Genomic DNA, 25,380 nt, shown 5'->3' with positions numbered 1-25,380 from the left:
TGTTTCCATGGAAGATATTCTGGGAGTTCTGTAACAGACGAATCAATATGGGAAAGGCAGATTGTCTTAAACACCATTGTTTTACTTGAACTGGATGGGAGCAAAAATAAGGGGACACAGAATACTTAGCAGTTACTGTTCTTTACAGTTTCCCTTTTCTTCAAATCTGTTATAGACTAGTCTTCTTCACTGCAAGGCTTGACAGCCACCAGTGGGCTCCCAAAAAAAGGAGAATGTTGGAGAAATCTGCCAATTAGACATGGGGGGAGAAGGCCAAGAAGAAACGAGCAATGTGATTGGCTAGCTGCAGAGCCCTGCGCACATGCTGGAGGGGAAAACCAAAAGGTGAAGTTAAGCGCATTCTGCCCCCATACAGGGTGGCTTTGCAGCATTGAGTAAATCAGAATGCTCTGGCACTAGCGAGGAACGATCATCCCAATTCAATGATCCCATTGGATTTTTCCTATTTGGAGAAGATAGAGGCGGCCTTGCCTGGATGACATGGAAAGGGATAATAGGAGAGGGCTGAAGTGATCTGTGGAGGATTCTGATGCATCGCATCAGCGCTTGACCCACGTGGCACTGCCTGGCTCCAGGGTAAAAAATATTTAAGGTTACTGCCATGAAGAATCTCACATAAGAACTACTCACCCCCATATTAGTAAAGTACTAGTCTTGGTGCTAAATTAGGATAACCAGCCCTTTCTCAAACTTTGCTATCTTAGGGACAAACTAAGTTTGTGTATGTATATTAATGCACTGGCATGGGTGGAAGACATCTAACTCCCCCCCGTCCCCCCCCCATATTGTGCTCCCGGTTAACACGCCCCGCTAAGCTGCTCTTGCGTGAGTTGCTGTCCCAGATGAACCAAGAGTTACGTTAAGGCGTTGGAGCACAGGAACAGGAAGCAGTCATAACCGGCTACGGATGGGAACATACCAGGAATACCAGAGTCCCAAGACAAAGGAATCAAAGAACACAACGCAGCATACAAGACACTGGTAACACACATTCCAGTTCCCAAGGTCCAAGCCACAGGTTGTATTAAGCGCATCTTCAGCTTTGCGTGTTGCAAAGCAGCATTGCCCCAGATCTAACTCACAGGCGAGGGTGAATTAACACTTTCCCCTGCTGCCCGGAGGGAACTCCCCGCAGTCTGCCCCGTTGCTTGCCCAGGAAGGAAAGGCTTTCCTGCCACGATATTATCCTCCAAAGGCCATTATGTCCTGACATCGTATCGATTTCAAGCCCAGTTCTTTGCATGACTCGGACCCGCTCCCTACATGCTATCCTGTACCCGCAGCTGCCGCGGTAGCTTGGCTGTTACGCAAGCACAGCACGCACACGCCCTTAGCCAAATACAACGACGAGAAAGCTACATTTCTTTCCAGTCAGTCCTCATTATCTCTCTTTTCCTCTCATTATTACATTATTGAAGAGAATACGAAGAAACAGCAAGCCGACGCGGCCCGTTGGCCCAGCCACTCCTAGCGGCCAATTGGGCCCGCCTTCCACCGCTTCCCGCCACGAAGAGCAATGGAAGAAGTCCCGCTAGTCGCGGCGGATTTGCCCGCGTGCGTCAGGCAAGCGAAGAGGAAAAGGATAGCCGGTCCTCCTGCGCCTGAGGGAACACTGAACTTTTGCAATGGCTTTGGGTTGGAGAGGAGCGGGGGCGCCACGTAGCAAGGGGAGGAGAGAGCTCTCCCGAGGGGGAAAGCAGCAGACGAACTGGAAGCTCTAGCCCGTTCGTTGTCTGGTCATCCGCCTCCCTCCTCTCCCTCTGTACGATTTGGAGGGCCTTCTCGTCGTGCGCGGCTTTGCAGCAGGGCTTCATGGTTCATGCCGTTCACACGCACAGACAAGCGGCGTCACGCCCCGAACTAACCGCGTCGGCCAGGAAGCCCGCCGAGCCCTTCTCTTGCATGTGAGGGAAGCTGGGTGCCGCTCTCCTTGGGGCTGGCTCCTCCCAGTTGCGAGAGGAGAAGGGGCCGGGATTTTTATTTGCGTCCTCCGATACCCAGCCCCCTCTCCACGTTTGCAGCTTTGGGAAGCCGGGATTTCGGCGGGGCGCCCCTTGACTCGATTCCTCGCACTCGAGCTTGGCTGCGGAAGGGCCAGGAATGCCGTCGGGCCAGAGGACGCGCCGCCGTCGCTGCTGCTCGCCGCTGCTGCTCGCTTTGCTAGTGAGCTGCGTGGCGTGTCAGGCTCCGCCGGTGCCGGCCGCGGAGACCCCCTGGGACGGCAAGGACGTGTTCATCGAGCGCAACTACGTGCCCCAGCAGTGCCCGCGCACCGTCGGCTCCGGCGACTTCGTGCGCTACCATTACCACGGCGCCTTCCCCGACGGCAGGAAGTTCGACTCCAGGTAGCCCCCGGCCTCATAGCTGCTCGACCCGGGGGAAGGGGAGCCGCAAACGAGACGAGCCCCCTCGGGGGCTCTCTTACTTCCAGGGAGGTGCGCGCTGGCTTGCAGCTTGGGGGCGATAGCTCGGTGGAGGAGCACGTGCTTTGCATGAGGATCCGAGGTTCGATCCCTGCCGTGCTTCTCCCGGGCGAGGAGGGTCTGAGGAAATCCCCTAGCCCGCACCTGAGCCCTGCCCGGCTCGTTCGGATCAGGCGATACCGAGTGCTGCATGAACGTGAAGTCTTGATTATGTTGGCAGCTGTGGGAGAAATTCCAGGGAACAGCCCTCCGGGGAATGCCTCCTTCCCAGCGTTTCAGTATTCCCTAAGATGCATGTGACAAGGGGCTGCTCTCAGGGTTGCAATCTGGATAAAAGATGTGCATGCTTGTGCCTGCGAAGATGCTGCATCACTTTCCCCAGTGCGGGAAGCAGTGGGGCACTGATTCATGCAATACAATAAAGGCACTTTTGTTCTACCTTTGTATTTCTGTATGAATGCATATATTTGGAATGGATATAATTTTGAACACACTCCATTTCATATGCAGGAGGGGGCTCTCACGCTCAATATGGGTTTCCCAGGGGTTCGCCGCTGTGTGAACGTAAAGCTGGAGTAGCTGGACCCTGGGCCTGATCCAGTAGGGCTCTTCTTTGGTCTCTATGGACCCGGAAGACAGACTGATTTTCACTGTATCATGGATGCACCATGTGTGTTCCTACAAGTCGGGTGTAGAATGCATCTAACTGTATCATCATGTTAGACTATGTGCCAGGATTTGCCTGTGGTAAGTAAAGGTAAAAGGAAAAGCCAACCATTTCAACTGAGGAAGTGATCTGGTTAACAGATGTAGTGCAGATCATCAAAAGTTCCCATATAATCATTTACACTAACTTGACTGTTCTGTGTGAAAATAGTTTTTTGGCAAAATTCAAGACATCTTAGAATATTCATTTTTTCAGAAATTAGATTTGTATATTCTCTATCTTATTCTAGAAGAGTATCTGTCCTAAGCCATGGTTACATATATGCCAAATAATTCCCTGAATAAGTACTGATTTAAAAGATTTGCTTACAATTTGCTTATATTAGCATGATGCATTCAACAGAGGAGAAAGTACACCTTTGTGCAACAGTGAATAATTACGTATGAAGATTCTTTTTTGTCCTTAATCAACTACGTGTTCATTGTATCAAGAATTTCTGACTTCCGTTGTTTGTCAGAGGGTGAAAAGAACTCTGTCTGACTTTTCAACATCATGGTCCTACTATTTTTCATAACAAAGATACCCTGTATGCTTTTTTCTCAGACCCAAATCTGGCTGCCTTGGGATTCTCATATGGCTGTGCCTCTCTTTCCCCAGTTTTGATGTTTCATTGTTTTCCTGGCTTTTGCTCAGTTTTGCTTAGGTGCATGGCAGTAAATGCTCTAAATGAAAATATGCTATCTGCTGGAAGAATGAATGCTGAGAGTTTCTGTAAAATTAAATTGAACCTTTGGGCAAAAGAACTTCCATGTCCTGCTTCAAGCTTTCCTTGTAGGAATGACATTCCAGTCTCTTGACCATGATAGTTGTACTTTCTTGCATCTTTTGCAACCCTTTTGAGAGGGGGCAGCTAGACCTGTGCCCAGTAATCCAGTTAGAGTTAGCTAGCTTTCATGACTTTTAAACAAAGATTTACATTTGCATGTCTATATTTATTAATTTTACGTTGCTTTTCTGTTAAAATTGGTGTTTAAGGCAGGTAATGATGGAATTCAGATAAAACAGCAATTAAAATGTTAAAACTCATAAAATAAAAACAATTCCAGTAAACATTATAACTAAAACATATTAATAAGAGGGCAAAAATGGTACCTACCAGATTAAAACCTACTTCAGCAGCATATTCTGTCTGAATAAAAATGTACTGTATTTGTTTGTTTGTTTTTTCATAAACCACTGGAAAACTACTAGGACACTTGGAAAATTGCTTACCATGCAGTGCTACACATCAGGAATGGGGAACCTCTGTTTTGGACATGAAACACAGCTTGCAGGGATTCCACATTTGGGTCCTTCTCCCCAGTGCCTATCCCTTTCACCTGCTCCAGCACCAAAATAGAGAGGGGAAAAAGGCTTAATTTGGCAGCAGATCAGAAATAAGCTGTTTCCCCAAGGCAAGTGGGGAAGGGGCTTATCTTCTGCAGAATGAGCATACACACTTTCACCTGTCCTAGCACCAAGAGTTGTTCTTCCATTCAGAGGAGGGGAAAGTGCTTACCTCCAATCAGAAGCAGCATTGCATTAAGCAAATCTGTTCCCTCAGCTAATATGCATGGAGTTGAGGGGGTGGGACTGGGAAGGGTGAACATGTGTGCAAGTGAAAATATGTTTGTGGGAGGGATTGCATGCAATCAGAGACTCCACCGACATTGAGCAACGACCTTACTGCTGGAATATAACCCTCAGTGTCTTGGTCTGGAGCAGTTTGGTGCTTAGGCCAAAAATGCTTCTGTTATGCATGCTTGCTTGTGAGTAACTTCCATTGAATTCAATGGGACTTCTGAGTAGACATGAATAGCATGACACTGTAAATAAACTACGCGTTACAGCATATAACTCATTACTGATCACAGCCATGGCTTTCTAAGGGGATGAAGCCTGTCTTTGTGGTCAAAGGTCTGGAAAGTCAAGTAAATGTTTGTCAAGTCAGTATCACTATTCATCCTGTGCTTGGACTTGAGGGCTCTGAGAAGAGTTCTTTTAACTGGTACATTTTTAAAGGAAAATTAGTAGAATGTACCAGTACTGTAATACAAAAATAATAGGGCTGGATCTCTATTGTTAAAAAGCTGCATGGTCAAGTACAGATTCTCTTGCTTGTTTTGTAACCTTCCTTTAAATCACTTAAGTGGAACTCATGGATCCCTAGAAATTTATGCACCACAGTTTCAAAGCCTATGAGTTAGACAAATTCATGGAGGATTGGTCTTTCAACAACTATTAGCCATGATAGGGCTGAGGAAAGGGTAAACATTTTCAGCCTCAATGACATGTATGAATAAGATTTAAATGAATTGCAAAGGAATATGCAAGTAAAATATCTTATCTCTTTCTAGCTATGACAGAGGTTCCACATTCAATGTGTTTGTGGGTAAAAACCAGCTCATTGCTGGAATGGACAAAGCACTTCTTGGCATGTGCGTGAATGAGAGGCGATTTGTAAAAATTCCACCACATCTTGGCTATGGGAGTGAAGGAGTTTGTAAGTATGAGGATGCTGCATACAAATGAAGAAAACAAAGTAGCCTGTTCAAAGGGGGAGTTTAAAACAAAGGTTGCAAAAAGTTTCATGTGTGGGTTTCTTCTTGTGGGTTTCATGTGAGTACTAGTGGTATTCATATGACATACCTGTGGATCTGAATGTACAGATGAGAAGGAAGTGGATTCAGGTCAGTGCTCCCCTGCTCACAAATTTTGTATTTTGATTAGATGCTCCAAGCTTCTGAGAAACACACAAGTCAGATGTAGGGCCAATGAATCCAATCTTGCTCTATTTGCATTGGCATATGTATGTGCACAGGTGTGTAGTATCAATACAATTAAAGAGTTCTGATTAATATAGGCAGGAGTGGAATGACTAGGTACAGTTGTTGTCTAGGAGGTTGAAGCTTCCTTCCTCTTGCAGTTCTTAGGTTTTTGGAAAACGTCCTTCATTTAAGAGAAGTAAACTTCTAGTGATAAATTTTGTAGAGAACATAGTATGACAAAATCTGCAGTGATTTCCTTTGTGCAGTTGAAGTTATGATTCTCGTTTCTGTATATATTGTTCTTCATGTCCAGTGTGGGTTCCAAAATTAGTATAATGTGGTTCTTCAACAGTGATGACCTGGGACACTGCCATAGTGGAAAGTCAAACCAAGCTTCAGGCTGATTGTTTCCCAAATGTCTTAATAGCTGAGGCACACCTTTTTTCTGAATTAAAATTGGAGCCATGTGTCTTTCTGACCGCTCCAGAGGTTTGCATTTGGGATGGGCAACTTATAGTCCTCCTGATGGCATTTTTGGCCTAAAGCTCTGAGCAGCCCCAGCCAGCATAGCCAGTGGTGAGAGGAGTTGTAGGCCAAAATGTTTGGAGGGCCACAGACTGTCTACCATTGTTTTAGAGTATAGTAGATGGAGAATTATTCCCTCTCTACCACCCCCATTGAAGACCACTCAAATTCATTTCTACATGCTTGGTGATCTAATGGTACTTTCTAACTGGGAAGAGGCAAGCCCAGAGGCACAACATATAACCTCCTCTGTGGGCAGGGAATTCTTGTGTGTCTTTGTTTTGGGAATGATGCCACATCTGATGCAGAATTATGCGAGGGAAGAATTGGAAGGAGGTAAATCCTGAGCATTGAAAAGCACAGACATACAGAAGGAACATCTTCTAAAGGGTAACTCCTTGGCATTGCAAGATCCTTTTCATGTATAACAGCAGTTCTTTTTGTCACACATTTAGGAAGGATGGCAATGAGGATGGCACAGCTCTTCTTGCCATTATGTGCTCTCCAATTGGAGTCTGGTTACACGTTCGTTAAAACAGTCCAGTGTGGGTTAGTTTACACATAGGGGCTGTTGCATTGACCTCTGGGTGCCATTTTTGTATGGTGCCAACTGGCACATGGCTTGCTCTGTGTGTGTGTGCTGTGCAAACCTAGGTGGCAGGAGACATTTGAGCCCTCAACCCTAAATCAAGCCATGGGTTAGTTGAGTTCTCTGACCCTCAAACAACTCCTGTCACTTAGGTTCATGTTCCTGTTAAGCTGGGCTCATGGCACAATGTAACAGCACCCATGGGTGAATTATCCCAGGGTGGGCTGGCCTTTGGCTACTAAAAATCCTCTTGAATTTGTCCTCTTGCTCCCCCTTTTGGTCTATTCATTTGTTACTCATGAAACATCCCTAATTGCTGTGTATCAGAAGCATCTGCAATATCCTTTTCTGCCTCGGTTGCCATTTCTGGATATATGTAAGGAAATGAAAAGCATTTGGTCTTTTTAACTTTTAACTTTATTGTGTGGGAGAGCTAAATTGTCCATCTTGAGAAGTTTCCCAAAATTTGCATCTCTGATTTATCTACAGAAGCTATAGGAACAAGCATATAAATGAAACCCACCAAGATCATTTGGAAACCAGAAGCTTGTAGTTCACTAGAGAGTTCTGTCTGGGAAGAAGACTTTTATGGTTCACTGTTGACCTTTTTGTTTATTCTTCTGATGCTTACATTAATGCAACATTGCCCTTGCTTGTAATTTTGTATTTTATTTTATTAATAGTAGGTGCTGTAACTTCAGTTGTGATTTAAATGCTCTCTCGGCCAGTAGGATAAGGCAGGATATAAAGATCTAAAATACAGCAATGCTGTAAGAGTTCTTTGTCTCTCAATTTATAAAATTACTACTTTAAAGAGTTAATTCAGGGTGCAATCATATGTATATTTAGACAAAAAAAAAAGTCTGGGGGATGCTGGTATATATTTTTTCTATCTGAACATTCATATGATTGTATGGTAAGGCTGCAGTCTTACAGACTTTTACCTGGGAGTAATTTAGATTAAATGAGAATTGTCTTCTGAGAAGGGGCGGCATAGAAATGTTATAATAATAATAATAATAATAATAATAATAATAATAATAATATGTTTAGAGTTGCATTGTATTTTTGTTGCATTTTTGCATGGACCTGGAGGGAGAGGAAAGGGTGGTAAAGTCTGCTTCTGCCAGTATGCCTAAATCTGCCTGCAGCCCAGTGTGACCTTTATACTAGTATTTGGTTAAGTAATAGAGTTATTTTAATATATTTTGCATTTACAGCTGGTGTAATTCCTCCAGATTCAGTACTTCATTTTGATGTGCTTTTGATTGATATTTGGAATTCTGATGACCAAGTTCAAATTCATACTTATCACAAGCCAGAAAATTGTTCAAGGACAGTTCAGGTGTCTGACTTTGTTAGATACCATTACAACGGGACTTTTCTCGATGGAACACTGTTTGACTCAAGGTAAAGTCTATTTTTTGTTTGTTTGTTCGTGTTTTTTCTAGAGTAGCAAGAGTAATAAGGATAGTAAGTGATTAATTTGAAATGAAAACATCTTTGCTTTTGTGTAACTGATTTGTTGTTTTATACCTTCATAGATATGTAACACTGTGTATAACAAGTGCTATCAGTTTCTGTTTGTGTTGACTCTCCCCTCTCCAAGATTTCCAATATTGCTTTAGCTCCCAGTGCTAAAATGAAGATACTGAGTAAAAATAACTGGTGTGTACCCATATTTTCAGTCATAATAGGATGCGAACATATGACACCTATGTGGGAATTGGTTGGCTAATTCCTGGTATGGACAAAGGTCTCCTTGGAATGTGTGTAGGAGAAAAGCGCATAATCACAGTACCGCCTTTCCTGGCATATGGAGAAGAGGGAGATGGTAAATACCAGCTTTGTTTATCTTCATTTACAAAGATGATCTCAACACTTAAATCAACATAAGATTTTTCCACAGAATGTGAATTCACAGTGATTTTCTTTTAGTCAAAAGCAGCTGACCAATCAATAAACATAATTGATTGGCTCTTGAACTTTTTAAAAAAATCTATTTATAGGTGAAGAAAGTTTTATTTACCATTTTCTTTTAATGTTTGTTTCTAGCTAGTTAACTGACAGAATAATAAGGCTGTTGTTGGCAAAAGAACATTGTTTTAAATTTTCTTATCCCTTTTCCACAAGAGCATACCGATTATAAGATTTGGGACAAGAAGTGTCCTGGATTGGAACAATTCTTGCACATTCTTTTGGAATGTGTGAATAGTCTCATTTTTTCCTGGTAAAAGGTATTTTCTGCTGTTTCATGGTATTTCATGATATGATAAGGCTCTGATAATAGCCATTACTGTAACCAAATTGCAGCAGTTGGTTGTACACGTTAATGGAAGTGAAGGTTATTGGCATGGAGAGGAGATTGTTGGGGCATGTTAACTCATGCTAAAGATATCCTTAGACTAGGCTGCTGAAAAGCAGGAGCAGAGAAAATGGAAATACAGCAGTTGATAAGTTAATTTGTTTTCATGAAGGGCCTGTAATGAGCAACTGATAATCTGCACTGTACTGCATTATATTGTATTATGTAGTAGGGGTGGCAAAGCCAAGGCTGAGGAGCTGCATGCAGCTCTTTGAACTTATTTTGTGGCTTGGCACTTGCTGTGGGCAGCCGCCTGCCATCACCACCCATGGACACCCTCAAAACGTGACGGTTACCATACGTGGCTCTGGCATTGAGCAAGTATGGCCACCCCATAATATAGTGAGCTGAATGAAAAGTGTGCTTTTTAATATTTGAAATGTCTGTAAGGAGGGCTTAAAAATTCTGTTATTTAATAAATGCAAGAATAAATGGCACAGAAGTGGTTTTTATCAATGGTACTTGTTATGGTTGCTTTTTATAATTGATAAACCTGGAGATCTTTTATATTGTTATTTATTTTATATTGTTATATTGTTATATTTGTACTTTGTCTTATGTTGAGAGCTGCCCCGAGGCTTCGGCGAATGGGGCGGCATAGAAATGTTTTAATAAATAAATAAATAAATAAATAATTATATGCTTGAAGAATAATTGCATGTTATTTAAGCCACAGAGGGAATAACAAGCCCTTTTGAGCCCTGCTTAAATGGTGTTCCTGCTGGATCTGACCATATGTGACCTTTTCAGTATTTCTTACCTTGTTAATGTAATTCAGAATTACTGACTCATATTGTAGCGGGACCTTGAAACATATCATTGGAAGAATTACTTTTTTTATGATCCATGTGCAGTGAAAGTGCTTAGAGAGGAACATACTTTCCTGGAATGGTAATTTTGATCACAATGAAACTTCTGAGGTGAACATACCTAGAAATGGGCTGCAAGCATAATTAAAATAACCTGTAGGGTTATGTGAAGTAGTTTATCCTATGCTAATTAATAGGACATTGTTTAAGAACTGGTAGAGGGGGAATCAGCAAAATTAGGTTAGCATGGAATTGATGTGTTGGGTTAGCTTGAATTTTTCTGGATCTTTATACTGACTTAGGGGTTGATTTTACGATGATGAACCTAAGTTCCTGAACTCCCAGGCTCACGTTTATCAATGCAGAATGGGAGGAGCATTGGAGGTGATTATCAGCAGTCTAGCAGTGCATTTTGGAGTGGGATGAGGAGGCTGGAGAAGCTTCAGGACACCTCATATCCTGGCTGCTAATTTCTCCCTCACCCCCGGTTATTTGAAGAGCAACTGATACAGTGCTTTCCATGCTGCTTGCAAGGGGACAGTGCAAGAGGGTTTATTCCCAGCCCTGAGAAATGTGTCTGATCTTGGAGCCAAGAATCCAAATGATCCCATGGAGCCTCAAAGTCTAGGTGTCTTAGGATCATTCTCTTAATTGAAGCATGTATATATTTGTGGGGTTGGCTTGATTTTTTTTCTGAAATATTGCACTGATAATTGCCTGTTGTTTGCATTGCTTACAGGCAAAGAAATTCCTGGTCAGGCTTCTCTTGTTTTTGATGTGGCCCTCATAGATCTCCACAACCCCAAGGACAGCATCACTGTGGAACAGCAATATGTGCCTGAATCCTGTGAACGCAGAAGCCAAGTTGGGGACTTCCTTAGATATCACTATAATGGTACCCTTCTGGATGGCACATTGTTTGATTGCAGGTACCCAGGTTACTACAACTACAGTTTTTGCTTCCTGTTCCTGCATGGGTCCTTAGTAGCTTCTAGCTGTTTTTTGTCAGCTGTTTTAAAAGCTCTGCGGAGGCTGCCTGTAAATGTCTTCAACCATGAATACATATTGAGAGAGCCTCTTTCCAAAAATAGAACCTTCATTTCACCTAGTCAAACTGGAGGGGATTTGTCATGAACTTTTCTCTTCACAGTAATAGACTAAAATAATAAATGTGCCAAATTCAATCATGTCATTGCTCCTTGTTTGATTGGATTGCTACTTTTACTATCAGAAGGTCCATTATACAGGGGGTGAACCACTTGTGGCTGTCCAGATATTTTGACCTACAGTGTTCATGCAGGCTAGGGCTGAAGGGAGTTGTGGACCAAAACATCTAGAAGACAACAAGTCTTATATCAATAACCTTTTTCCCCCTAAGTTACTGAGAGTGGAGGGAGGGAGGATAAACATGTTATCTAAATTGCCAGGGGAGGGGTTGTGGGGATTGTACCTATAAGAGGTCCTATTTTTTTTGCGGTGGTACTAAGTATACATGTGTACTGATAGTGGTCTCAATAAAGCAATGTCTTTTCTGTAGCTACTCACGGAATCGAACATATGATACTTACATTGGGAAAGGTTATGTGATTGCTGGGATGGACGAAGGCTTGCTTGGTGTATGTGTTGGAGAGAAGAGGAGAATAATTATTCCACCTCATCTTGGGTATGGAGAAGAGGGAAGAGGTGAGTGCAGCTTTTAATTTAACACATTCTTTCATAAGGATTGTGCAGTTCAGTCATTCTGCTTTTTTATTTTAAAGTTTTAAGGACTAATGTAGTACATGATACATGTGTGTGATGCTTCCATCAGGGTTTTACTTAGGCTTGCTGTAATCCTACAGTATCATGTAGATGGGCTTGGATATCACAATAACCCAAATTCAGTCACCTGTGGACTAAATCCACTGGATTGACTTGATGTACAAACCACATAAGTGAAGGTCAGGATACTGCAAATTTGTCAGCTGTCTAGCCAAGTCTTTGCTTATAGGTTTGATGGACAGTCTGTCCCACCTTTCCATATACCAGATGCCTATAATGATGAATGAATAATTAATGTTTTACATATCTGAAAATATTATTAATTTTAGAAGTATTTTCCAAAAATAATATTAATCTAAGGAAGATATATCATAGTATTAGCCAGGCACAATTGTGGTTATTTACCTCTGTAGTGGTGGGAAAATTATTTTAGGTTGCAATCATCTGGCTTTCAGGAGGACATCCCAGGGGCCATAAAAGAGATTGGATCTTCTGGGATTGGAAAGAAAGGTCCACCCTCAGAGAGGAAGATCCAACCATGGATCCATCCAGATCCTGTGGAAACTTCTGTTGCCCTTCCTCATGTTTGAGTTCTGAAATGAAGAGGGATTAAAAAAGCAGGAAAGGGCAAAGACTGGGGCCTTATTTCCAATGCAGCTAAAGCCCTGAAGCTGGTACAAATAATTTCTCTAACTGTGCATGCAAAGAGAGGAAAATAGATCAACCCCCCAACCTCTGAAGCTGGGAAGGAAGGAGGAAAGGAAGGAAGAAGGCGTGAGCTTCTCCTGCACTTTTGTCCTGATAGCAGGAACTCAGCAGGACTTTGGATATATCAGAGGCTCTGACACTTGAGCATTCCTACCCTTCAGGCAGGATTGTCCTGTATAAATGAACCTGATGATAAGGTTTTGAAATTCCAAGTCTGGCCCATGTAACAACAAGAGAAATATGTGTACCAGAAACATACTGTGTACAGCTTTGATTAAACAAGGGAGAAACACAGTACAGGGAAGATGCTGGGATCTTACTTGATCCCTCAGTGGAAAGAAGCACTACTGAAAGTATTGAGATGTAAAAATGCTTTTAGCTGTTATGGAATTGTTGAAAGAGGATTCATGTACAAGCCTTTTTGTGGACTTCTGTAGCAATGGTAGAATTGGTGACTTGTGGATCTCTTTCACAGTATAATACAGATTTTAACATGGAGGTGCAAAATAAACACGAAGTTCCTGAGTGATTTTGTTACTCAAAATGCCCAGGGCACACATTATGCCTTGTTATCTGTAAAGCCTAAAAGCTTGTAGTAGATTTTAGCTGCAGGTTAACCCAATACAAGATAATGATTTCATCCACTTAAATCTTTCTGGTTCTGTTAAATTCTTATCACTGCACTCATGCTCCCAGACAAAAGAAAAGCTGATAATGTAGTTGCCAAGTATCTCATATGCCCCTTACCCCTTAGACACTGTAGTGTCTGCTGCTATCTGCCATTTCAGGCATCCTCTAGAGGGCCCACTAGAGGGCTTATCCCTAGTGGATATGGGGGTCCTGCTGTATATAGGATTTTTGCAAATGGAAAAATATAGCATGCCTTAAATCTCAAAAGCCTATTCCATGCCATTCAGGATGAACTTAAGAAGTCCAGTTAAGCAAGTCTTATTTGTTTGGGCAGTACATATTTTGAGTCTCCAGTTTATGGGACATCTAATCAGAAAGAGTGGCTAGCTTCTTTTTGTGTGATTATTATTACAGGAAAGATTCCAGGTTCTGCTGTGTTGGTCTTTGACATTCATGTGATGGACTTCCACAATCCTTCAGATTCTGTTGCTATTACTACCCATTACAAGCCTAGCAACTGCTCAGTGCTGAGCAAGAAAGGTGATTACTTGAAGTATCACTACAATGCCTCACTCCTAGATGGCACTTTGTTAGACTCAACGTAAGTATATTCTTTGACATTGCTTAACTATAGAGGTGTGAAACTAGGGAAAGTAGTTTATACATGTCAGTAAAGTCTGGTTACGTATTCCTATGTATTATTTGTATTCACTTAAAATAGGTATGAGAATGGTATGATAGGAAGGGATAGTAGAATCCCTGTGCCTATGGAATGCGCCCCCTAGAGAGGTGGGCCTGGCGCCGACGTTATATGCTTTTCAGTGTCAGATCAAGACCTTTTTATTTTTCCGTAATTCTAATGTTTAATATTTTAACTATTAAATAGTTTTATTCTCAGTTGTGGATTATTTTGTATTATTTGGGTTTATATGTATTTATTGGATTTTGACTTGTAAGTTGTTCAGAGACCTGCAACATATTGGATGGGGTAAAAATACCCAAAATTATATGAATGAATGAATGAATGAATGAATGAATGAATGAATGAATTAGACTGTGCTTCCCCAGCATGGTGCCCTGCAAATTATTTGTACTGTAATTCTTACCCAATGTTGCTAGTGGTCAGGGATTATGGGAATGCTGAGCTAGACTATAACCAGTTCCCTTTCTGGCCACATTTGCAAGTGATCTTAGCAAAAGTAATAATACAGGGAGCCACATACACTTTGAAAAAGAGGAAAGTGAAATGCCAGAAAGATGAAAGGATGTGGTACTTTTATTCTAGTCCATGAAACTATTTTCTTTTGCAGGTTCATTCTTGGCAAAACCTATAATATAGTTCTAGGTTCTGGACAAGTTGTATTGGGAATGGATATGGGTCTCAGAGATATGTGTGTTGGAGAAAAAAGAACAGTTATTATTCCACCCCATCTTGGTTATGGCGAGGCAGGAGTTGGTAAGTGTGTAACACTCCACATACTCCAGGTGTTTAGGAGGCCAAATCTAAGAAATCTATGTTCACCGATTTATAGTAATTTAATTTCATCAGTCAGTATAAAGAAATTTATACTGATTGATGAATTTCTCGTGTTCCTCTGCTGTGGGTTCCACTTTACTTCTGTAAGCCATCTTTTGTTTAAACATTGTTCCATGGGCATCTCTGTGGCACATCCTCCTTATTCCTTCTGCTTGTAGCACAGAACATGCATGCAAGGTCATACACAAGAATTATTTAGAGCTATAATGTTCCATTTTGTGCAAGTGGTGAATTGCTGTAGTGTTGAACAACAAACTTTTAAAATGACTAAAACATTGATCATCAACATGTAATATTACCATGTGTGCATAATGAATCAAGTTTCTGTCTCACAATGTGGAGCATAGCCTCAAATAATAAAGCAATGTGGTATGCATTGCATGTGAATTAGGACATGTACACACATTAAGTCTTGAGTGCACAAATAATCACAACACTTTGGTATGTTTGTGCAAGAGAAAATTTTCACATTTCTTTTGGGCATAGGTGGTCGTTTTGCTTTTATTTCAGGGGTTGAAATCTGTTATCTCTTGTACAACTTGCATATGCTGGCAGTCAATGTATAAGATTTTGTTCCTCTTCCAAATACTTGTGAAAATGTTCACATATAATAAAGATGGATATTTACTTTTTTCATGCACTGTAACAGAAGGCGAAGTGCCTGGAAGTGCTGTGCTAGTTTTCAACATTGAACTGCTTGACTTGGTATCTGGCTTACCTGAAGGCTATATGTTTGTATGGCATGATGAAGTCTCTCCCAACCTCTTTGAAGAAATTGACAAGGATAACAATGGAGAGGTTCTTCTGGAAGAGGTAAGATTTGTCTAGTACCAATTCTCCAATGGGTGGTAGTGAGCTCATACTACAGCACATGGAGGATTAGCACCCTAATCTCTTGCTTTAAGAGGGCTTCTCCAGCATAGTACTGTTTTTGCACTACATTTGCCTTCAGCCTCAGCTAGTACTACCAATTGTCAGGGATGACAGAACTTTTAGTTAAAAACACCTGCGGGATACCACATTGGGAATGGCTGCTTTTAAGCAATATATTAAGATACAATTACTTAATGAATTGTTTTAATTGCTTACACTTACACTAATATGGTGACAGAACCATGTTGGGAAATGATACAACTATTCCTATCCAAAGAGATGCTACAATTTTGCAGGAGCTGCTTCAAACATTCTACAAAGGTAGAGAGCAATTCATGCTTCTTTTGTAAAAGAGGGAGATGCTGCAAAATCCCTATAGTCGCTACTTCAGTAAAGGGGCACTGCACATTATCTTTGTGGCATATGACTGTCAAGACTGTAGTAATGGATGTAAATACTGCTCTGGCTGGTGTGGTGGGGCTTCCTTTTTGGTTACTTCTCATTCCAAGGGAGCCGGCAGTACCTCTATAATTCCATACATGGGCTGGCCCCTTTGATGGCACACATACCATGAAAGATATGATCCAGATTGAGTCATGGTTAGAGGCCCATTCTAATCAGTTATGCTTACTGATTTCATTAGGTCCACTTTGATTTCAGTGGGTGTAATCTAAACATGACTAAGTCTGGATCCATTCCAATGTGCACATTGGGCCTTAGCATTATAGGAAGATGTGGGAATGTGCTCAGCCCCTAAGATATCAAATGTGTGAAGTTTTTAATGGTTAAATCAGTTGGTACTGAATAATACCCATTTATAATATTTATTCCTTTTAATCCTAGTTTAGTAACTATATCCATGAGCAAGTCAATTCTGGCAAAGGAAAGCTAGCTCCTGGCTTTGATTCTGAAACAATTGTGAAAAATATGTTCACCAATCAGGACAGAAATGGAGATGGCAAGATTACTGCTGAAGAATTCAAACTGAAAGACCAGGAGCCACAAGGACATGATGAACTGTAGTTTCATTTGTTTTTTAAACATTTGGGCTGAACTGCTGTTAGAGTGTATGTACCATAGAAGTGTTTTGAAATGTGTTTACACTTAAAGCTAGGACAGTGAAAAAGAATACCCATGTACTTTGTATGTGGGAGGTAGGTTAAGGCAAGGGTATGTAATGGAAGATTTTCTCTTTATGGGAATTATATTATAAACATTAAGTTCTTCAATTGGCTTTCATGACTTCTAAAAGTCTTTAGAAGGTAACACTGCTCTATAGCGACAAACAAGTTTGTGGAAATGTCCTGGAATGTTATGATGGGTTTGTAGTACAAAGATGTCCATATTTCTGCTGAAGTAATGTGTGTTTCTTGGCACTGGTCTGTTACTTTCCACCTATGTGCTTCTGTATCACACTCCATGACCATTGATTAAGAAAGTGAGCTTGCCTTCTGTTGTTTGAAACATACTCCTATCTAAGCTCAGCTAATATAGTTGGGTCAAGGGGAGATGAAGACCTCTCATACAAGAGCTACTGCCATAATTTTTTTGAAAGCCAGTGTCAAATCCAGTTGTAATAGTTCCATAGAAAGCTTTCCTGGGCCCAGGAATTTATGTTTCTCTAAAATTTTGTTTGTAGCTTGTACAAGGAGGTTGCAGAAATGGCTGATCCAACTTTTTTTTTTTAGGTATCCTCAGATTTCTAATTTCTCCTGTTGTTCACCAGTGCCGTAAATTTGTATTACAAACAAATGTTGCGACTGGATATATACTAGAAAGATGAAGCAGTATGCATCACTTTATACTTCAAGTGTATATGCAGTATATGGCTACTGCACCTGATTTCTGAGTGGCAGGTAATCCTCAAGTGGGTCAAAGAAGTTAGAAATAGCCTTCAGATTAAATCTCAGGCCACCTCTGGGTCTGCACCAGTAGGGCTGGGAAATATTTTCATCCTGCAAGCCACACGTTCCTTCCCTTTGGCACCAACGGATAAAGGCATCGAGAGTGGTTCTGGAGCACCAAATGGCCAACATTAGCTAGTTTAGGGATCAGAAAAGTCTTCAAAATGATCACTCCAAATGCAGTCTTGTTTTTTAAATTTTGTGGGAAGTGGTACCTATGAGATCAGTTTTTTAGATGTCACTAATTCTTTAAAATGAGAAGCTAGGTGAAAAGTTTGGCATGTAAAATTACAGTGGCATTAATGGAAACAGTCTCACTAAATATAGCGAGACCTTTAACTGTACAATGGTGCTAGTTTTATAACAGGCACGCTTTTAAAAGCTTTTATTGAAAATTTTTGTATTTAAAAACACTTTGTAATACTAATAATGCCATCAGTATTTGTTCAATGAGATACATGCTGGTATTTTTATTAAATAAAACATTGACAGATACATTGTGTAAGAAAGTGCCATGTATGTGAGCATGGATGGGGAGAGGCTTAAACAATTTTGATTGAAATTTTGGTTGTGCACCCAAGAACAACTAAGGCTAGGACACATGGCTCAGATCACATTCACAGAGTCTTTTGGAGAGGGGAAGGGAATTTTGAACTATTAAGGAAATTAGTAACCCGTCTAGATGAGACTCTCATGCATGCTGACCCTAAGGTCTATTAATTAGTTTGCACTCAAATGTGCTATGATTTAAAAAAAAATACTGTAGGTTGAATATGGATAATTGAAATTAAATAGAATGATTATGAACAGTATGTGAAATAGTGCTTTTTTGGGTCTCTTCTGGCAAGGTGAGACTTTCCTCTTACCTACCTGTGTTTTAGCATGCCAGGAAGAGAATGGAGAGTAAAAGAAAAGGTGAAAAATTTCCTAGGGCTCATTAAAAGCTTTATTCTCTGGCAAGTGAAACAATCAGGATCTGCATGAATGCTCAAATTGACCACTGTCTAGGAATGACTTGGCAAGAATGGCTACATATTACCCTTGGTATCAAAGGCAATAAGACTCAGTATCAGTTACTGGGCAACACAAGCAGGGTGGTGCCATACTTGTGACCTGCTTCTCTGCTTGCCAGATAAGGCTAGACCAGATAAAGCTACACCAGATAAGCCTTTGAGCTGGCATGGCTTTTATTAAGAATTAAAGTCTCATGTCATACTATTTGCTTTTTCATGAAAAGCCATGCATGAGACTTGACTAAGCTATGAAGAGCAGTCCAGCACAGATTTATTTTCAATGCTTACATCTGATAGCTCACCTCACTAAGGTAACACCAAAACATTATCCTTTGCAGCTAGGATGAAAACAGTTACAGCACTATGGAAAAAGGTGTCTTCTGCTGTCAGTATTTCCTAAATTAGAAAAAAGGAACTTTAAAACTGTCCACTGTCAAATTATAGGGTAATAAGAACCACCTACTTGTGCAAATACTCTACAAGATCTTTTTCAACGTTATGTTATGACCAACACGATCTTAAAAGGTATTTATTGTTTAGACCTAGCTGCTTTTTCCAGTACAGAATTTGACTACTGAGCTTTCTTATTCTGTGCTCAACACAGAGCACTGCTTTTAGATGCACAAATACTCACTACTGAACTTCTTAAGATTAAAGGTGCAATTTAAATGAAGTGTAATAAATTTATGTGCACACTGCTTATTCTCCACATTTCTCATTTTCTATCAAAATCCCATATATTCCAAAAAAAATCCCTTTATTGTGAATGGAAAGATGGAAGGAGCCCTTTCCTGTGACCTATACAGCACTCCCATTGGAATAAATAAGAGGTGCAGTAGCAGAACAGTAACAGAAGTGGCCAGACAATCATGGATATGGTATATTATTTTCCAAATAATGTGACAAGTATGTGGAAAACAGCATCAATATTAATGGTCTAAAACAGGCATGCCAGTCTGTCCATTTGTCTCCAACAGAAGGAGAACAAGCGGCTAATGACAATGCATATTACAGAATCTTTTGTAGAATTGAGTTGGCCACATCCAGAGACTCGTCTTTCACCAGAACAATATCATAGGAGTCCATATATTTTTCCAGTAATTCTTCAACCTAGTATAAGAATGTAAAGAAAATATGATTGTTAGGAATTAAAACCTCCAAGAAGAAGAAAAACAAAACCTACCTAGGTTTACCATTACCAAAAGAATTTGAGTGACTGCAGTATTTTTTAAACCAAGTAATGTAGATGTTTTGTTCCAGGTACATTCAACATTATCTGAAAACCATGAGACAGTGTTTGAATTTCATGTAAGTAATTCAAGCCCTTTCCCATAGTTCTGGAATATAGAATTTTAATTATTACTAACCTGAGCACAAAGTGTACAATATATTTGCATTACATTACACAAAATCCACATATTTGAAAGTACTATATTGCATACAAGAAGAAACTGAATTTAACAATTTGTAGCCTTGGATAAAAGTTGGGACACTTTGGGGGCTCTAGGGTCAATTTCACCTCCCCAAGAGGTTGCAGCCCCACCTCCAAATGTTAGGCCACTATTGTCCTTTGCCACTGAAATTCAGCAACAGCAGCAGCAAAGCAATTGCTGGTTTGCTGCTGAATTTCAGAGTTAAAACACACTGGTGGCCTAATAAATTCCAGCTGCAGCTTTATAGAATGTTTTTAAAGTGGAATTTAGATTTTTAGGCCATTATCACGGTTTATTGCCAAAATATGGTGGAAGATTGCTACTGTAAATTTTGCTGGGGAATTAGGGATTGCATTTAAGGTTAGGGGAAGTATTTGCAGTCTGTGTGATATGCACTCATGCTGTAGTTTATAACCATAATATAAACTGTACATTATGGCTAAACCATAATTTAACCGAACATTAATGCAGAAACTAGCTGCTGTAAGCCTTACCTTTGCATATGTTCCTCTTCTCCTCCCAGATGGCCAAGGAAGAGGAGTTTGGAAACTCCTTTTTCATTAAACAAAGTTTGCAGCACCATTTTTACTTAGAACTGTGCTTAAATTTAAACAGGGTTGGTTTGAACTTGCCAGCACCAGTAACTGTTTTGAAGTATTTGAAGCTAACCCCAGTTTATAATAACCAAGTGTAGAAGCAAAAATTTCCAATTATAAATACATCACAACATAAATTTAGTTTCAATGAACTGGGTCCTGAGAGGTGGATGTAAAAACAGTCTATCTGTGCTTCTCAAGATCAACTTTTTGTTCTACGCACTCCTGACAGATGAGGTAATTTTCAAGAGAAGCAAGCAGCACTCCACAAAATAAACTACTTCAACCAAGCCATTTCACCCAAGGTATTTTCCGTCTTCTGTACAAGTTCATTCCTTTGTCAAATTTGATTCCTAAGGTATTCAAAATGGGTGTAATTGAGTAATGAACTTGAATGTTGCAAATATTTGTTGAGAAAATAGTTTAACTCTCTGGATAAACTAAAGAAAACCAGCATTTAGCCAGGACAAGCAAGAGAGATAAAGGTTTTTAAGCTTCCACCCTTGAACATGTTGTTATTAGGAGGAAAAGGCTATGACTGAGAATAACATTCGTAAGGGGAACTCCAAATGTACTAAGATTATCTTTAATGAATGCTTAATATTTACAGTATCATGGACTTGACTCTTACCAATAAGACACAAACTTACTTTATCATTGAGATAGCCAATCTTAAGGATGTGCTCAACATTTGAGACTCCATCTGCCATTGTTAAATCTCCTTGAGAGTCTCCAAGCAATATGATATTGCTGTTGTCCTTTAACTGTTTGAAGTACTCTGTATTCTTCAAAGCGCCATCATGTTTGTTGTAAACATGAATTAGTTCTCCTTTAAATCCTTTTAGAATGCCCTGTTAAATAAAACAAAAGTTAGTTTTAAGGCTATTCAAGCAAAGTAAAAACAACACTTGTGTCTTTAGAACATTTCTTAAGGCTTTATTATTTCAACCTACACAAATGCAGCTTATCACAGTATGAACAAATTAATATTTAATTGAAGCCTATGTAGTTATTCATTCACCTATTCATTCTGGGAAGAGAATTTGCTTCACTGAACCTAGCCTAACATCAGATTGATTTTTGACTTTTAAAAAGGAAATAATTATTCCTATTTTTCCACTTGAGTTGAAAGCTGCTTGCACGCTCTTCCTTAAGAAGCCCATTATACAACATGTATTTGCACTGAATTATTTGAATTAAAAACCTATATACCTACATTGTCATCAAAATCCATGAAGTTGGAAACTACTTTGACATTGGGGTGGTAGACACCTGCTTGATGAATGACCTCTTCTAAGATATCGCCAATCCCAGCAGAAAAGATGAATACAGGAATATTATGTTCATGGAGTTTGTCAAAGAAATTTTCATATCCTTCTCTGTAAAACAGGATGATTTTTTTAAACAACAAAAGAACCCCAACTGAAATGTAACAGTGTTAAAATAGGTAACAAAAACCCTTTCTTTCCAATATATATGCAATATGTAAGATGGTGGCATACATTTATTTCTTTACATGACAGCCAACTGAGATACTGTTTCAAATTTTTAAGTTCTTTATTACATATGTTATCTTTCAAAGAACATTTCTTTCAAGCTTACCCTAAAAAATAAAAAACTTCACACACTTGTCTTGTAATAATCCTAGTTTGCCTTCTGTTTCTACAGATACACACAGTTACCTTGGTGCATATGTATGCAACTTGAGGCAAAAAACTGAAAGCGCAAGGGTGAGGCAGAAATCCCTGCTGCACCTTGCCTGTGGAGATAAGAGAGGACAGGAAAATACAAATTTAACTTGCTTGTGGAAAATTTGCTTTCCTGTTCCTCAGGCCTTAGGTCAGGGCTATATGTCAAATGCACTAAAGACTACATGCTGTATGCATGTTGCTTTAGTGTATCACACTGCAGGGGGAGCAGAGGAAGTTCGGAATGGGGGAACATCTTGCTCTGATAGTGCAAGGGATGCACTAATGGTGCAGTAGGTGGGGGAATGTAACTTTTTTAACCCCCAAATTAACATCCCACCCCCGCTTCCCACACTCTTGTTTCTACAAAAAGTATTGCAGTAAAGCCATAACATCCTGGTGTAAATGCAGTGCTATGCCATGGTTTAGAACTATAGGAATAAGCCACAGTGAGCCTCAGAGTTGAGTGCTCTCCATTTCTTCAGTATAGCAGCAAGGAGTTCAGACGTTCTGGCCAAATAAATCATGGTTAATCTTAACTATGGTTTGCTATAATAAGCCAACTTCAAACCATAGTTTATGAAGCTGGATTGTTTCAAAAAGCCACCAAATTTTAAATTTCAAGTTAATGTTGTGGGCATTCTCCTAAAATGGCTTGCTCATTTATAAATTAGCTTCTATGGTGGGCACAGCCAGTAAGAAAACACTCAACACTTAGTGAAAATGTTTGAAAACACTCAACATCTGGTGAGCTGGGAAAAAAGGCACAAGAATCTAGGTTCAAGGAAGAAATTGGACTCAGCTTGGAAGCCACTTGGTTGGACGCCACAAATAAAGATGATACTGGAGGTCAGCACTATGTCCTGCAGCATGCCAAGAGAGATGTCTGCTGGCACACCGGAGACCTTCAGTTTAGCATTACATCCAAATGTAGCCAAAGCCTCCTTATTCATAAGAATACCAGTAGTCATAAGAAGTCAAAAGCTCAGTAACATTATCAGATACTTATGGAGCAAAAAATATTCAAAAGTGCAACTAAATTATCTTCTAATTGTTCCGAAGTAAAATGAACAAAACTATCATCCAGGACATTAAAACAAAAATAGGGCTGATTATTATATCATCACTGTGCCATGGCAGGTACTTCAGTGTGACTGACTAGGTTAACATAGGAAGCAGCCATAGTACCTCGTATCAGCCTGTCCCTAGTGGGATCTTGTGTTCAGGAGTTACAGGTTCGGCATGAAAAACAAGCATATGAAAGATTACTCACCACAATAGTAACACAGAAATTGGCTCCCAGTGGAGCACAAATAGGCATGTGATATTTAGTGCAGCTTTCCATTTCTGAAATTCTCAGCAAAGCATGTTTTCTCCTGAACTGATACAATCAGCATGTATGAAACCATATAAAATCAAATTCTAGATGCTTACTTACTTCAGCATAACTTCAGACTCTCTCACAATTTCAGCAAGCTTGTCCTTTTGCAATCCCTGTTCAATAAGTAAAGCATGTGATTTGTTGTACCTAAGATTAAAAATGGAAACAGGGAAAGTTAACACTTCATTTACAAGCTAGAAAGAGAATTTCTGACACTTTAATGGGCGTTTTAAAATCTTTTTGGTGCATTGAATTTACAGCTGCTTGCACATACAGCAAATATTTCTATGAAATGGAAAAACACAAGGTAAATTCCCAATTTGCCAGCCCACTTCCAGCAATTTCCCAGCCAATTCTTTTTTTTTTTAAGATTTTTATTAAGATTTTTAAACTACTACTAAAAACATCAGTCATAAAATACATTGGATGTACTGGGTCAGCCCCCTACTACATATTTTTTAACATTCTATAGTCATAATCAAATCCATTTATAACAACTTAAAGACATCTTTAAATCTAAGCCAAGTCCCGTTTCTCCAGCCAATAATAAAAAAGTTCCCAAGTTTGATAGAAGTTCAATTCTTAAACATATACAGTGAAAAGTCTTACGTAACACCCTAAGAAGTTGATGTTTTACAAAGATGCCTTAATGCCACTTGGACCAATTGCTTGAGTAAATAAAATGGAGAGGAAGAGGATTGTTTTAAGTGCCTTGAGTTTCTTGTTGAATGAAAAAAGGTAGAATATAAAAATAAGTGAAAATCTAAAATTCACCAGTTTACAAACAACTGTACCAACTTCCTCCCTAAAGGAAGAATATAAAGCATAAATCAATGATTTTCCATATAAATATTCCATTGTGCTTAGTTTCACTCTCAAAATCTGTCTTGTATTACCTTTTTATATGATAGCTAAGTTTACAGTTGAATTGCATGACATGTTATTTAGTAATTAACTACATGGCCTAACCTCACATCCTTTCCCTCTTGCATTAAGAGTTTTCTGTTTCATTTTCATTGTTAGCAAAGGCAAAATTAACTCTACAGTTGGGAAAGTATGCATGCAGTGCTAAATCGTGGTTTAGTGCATGGGTAAACAAACATTTTGGGTCCATAGACACAGTCCACATTTTCAAATGTGTCTACCAAAAATTGCTGTTAGAGCACAGAGGTGTACCATACTCTCCCCCACTGCTCACAATTTCCCTGTACCCTTCTGCCACTTGTAATTTTCTAAGCTTATAATTCACACCTTGCAATTTCCTTCTTCCTTTTCCCCACTCACAGCCCTCTTCTATTTCCTCTCCACTTCTGCAGTGCTCACCCTTTCTTAAGATCTGCTGTTTTCCTGCTGATAAGCTAAGTGCAGCAGAAGGGAAAGAAAGACAGGGATTAGGGAGGAAGGAAGGCAAGGCAGAAGAGGAGAAAGGGGGCAAAGGAAGGCTGTGCTGGGCAGAAAAGGCAATAAGGAGGGGCAGGAAAGGAAAGATGACTTGAAAAGACAGAGCAGGAGAAAGGTAAGGCTTTAGCAGGGAGGGAGAAGGCAAAGGGAGAAGGAAAGCCTATTGTAGCATCAAGAGGTGGAATATAGTCAGTTTCTCTTTTTTTTAATTAACTGGTTTGGTTTAGAGATGTATGAGCAATCGGTATT

At 40.0% G+C, this 25,380-nt stretch overlaps 2 protein-coding genes across 7 annotated transcripts in view; one reads left to right on the top strand and one right to left on the bottom strand.

Moving 5' to 3' along the window:
* The first annotated feature begins 1,444 nt into the window (after positions 1-1,444).
* Positions 1,445-18,114, top strand: FKBP9 (FKBP prolyl isomerase 9). 3 transcript variants are annotated; one of them, XM_044454667.1, is made up of 11 exons: positions 1,445-2,366; positions 5,508-5,653; positions 8,253-8,442; positions 8,721-8,866; positions 10,946-11,135; positions 11,744-11,889; positions 13,720-13,906; positions 14,616-14,761; positions 15,492-15,655; positions 16,559-16,782; positions 17,404-18,114. In XM_044454667.1, the coding sequence occupies exons 1-10, from the start codon at positions 2,122-2,124 to the stop codon at positions 16,736-16,738; spliced, it is 1,740 nt and encodes a 579-aa protein (XP_044310602.1). In that variant the 5' UTR covers positions 1,445-2,121; the 3' UTR covers positions 16,739-16,782; positions 17,404-18,114. The 3 variants fall into 3 exon arrangements, with proteins under 3 accessions (XP_044310602.1, XP_044310596.1, XP_044310613.1); XM_044454661.1 differs by having other exon boundaries at positions 1,446-2,366; positions 16,559-18,114; XM_044454678.1 differs by having other exon boundaries at positions 2,235-2,366; positions 2,955-5,653; positions 16,559-18,114.
* A 1,374-nt stretch (positions 18,115-19,488) lies between these two features.
* The window catches only part of NT5C3A (5'-nucleotidase, cytosolic IIIA), a 36,968-nt gene continuing 31,076 nt past the window's right edge, over positions 19,489-25,380 (bottom strand). For all 4 annotated transcript variants that reach the window (XM_044454691.1, XM_044454709.1, XM_044454715.1 and 1 more), the window contains 4 exons: positions 23,788-23,877; positions 21,878-22,040; positions 21,312-21,512; positions 19,489-19,742 (listed from right to left, as the gene is read on the bottom strand). In XM_044454691.1, coding sequence (XP_044310626.1) covers positions 19,641-19,742; positions 21,312-21,512; positions 21,878-22,040; positions 23,788-23,877 — 556 coding nt within the window. In that variant the 3' untranslated portion in view covers positions 19,489-19,640. The remainder of the gene's footprint in view (positions 19,743-21,311; positions 21,513-21,877; positions 22,041-23,787; positions 23,878-25,380) is intronic.

Source organism: Varanus komodoensis, unplaced genomic scaffold (assembly GCF_004798865.1).
Source record: "Varanus komodoensis strain SLA01 unplaced genomic scaffold, ASM479886v1 scaffold10, whole genome shotgun sequence".
NCBI lineage: Eukaryota > Metazoa > Chordata > Lepidosauria > Squamata > Varanidae > Varanus > Varanus komodoensis.
The sequence above is the reverse complement of the archived record's forward strand: the minus strand, read 5'-3'. Positions and strand labels throughout refer to the sequence as shown.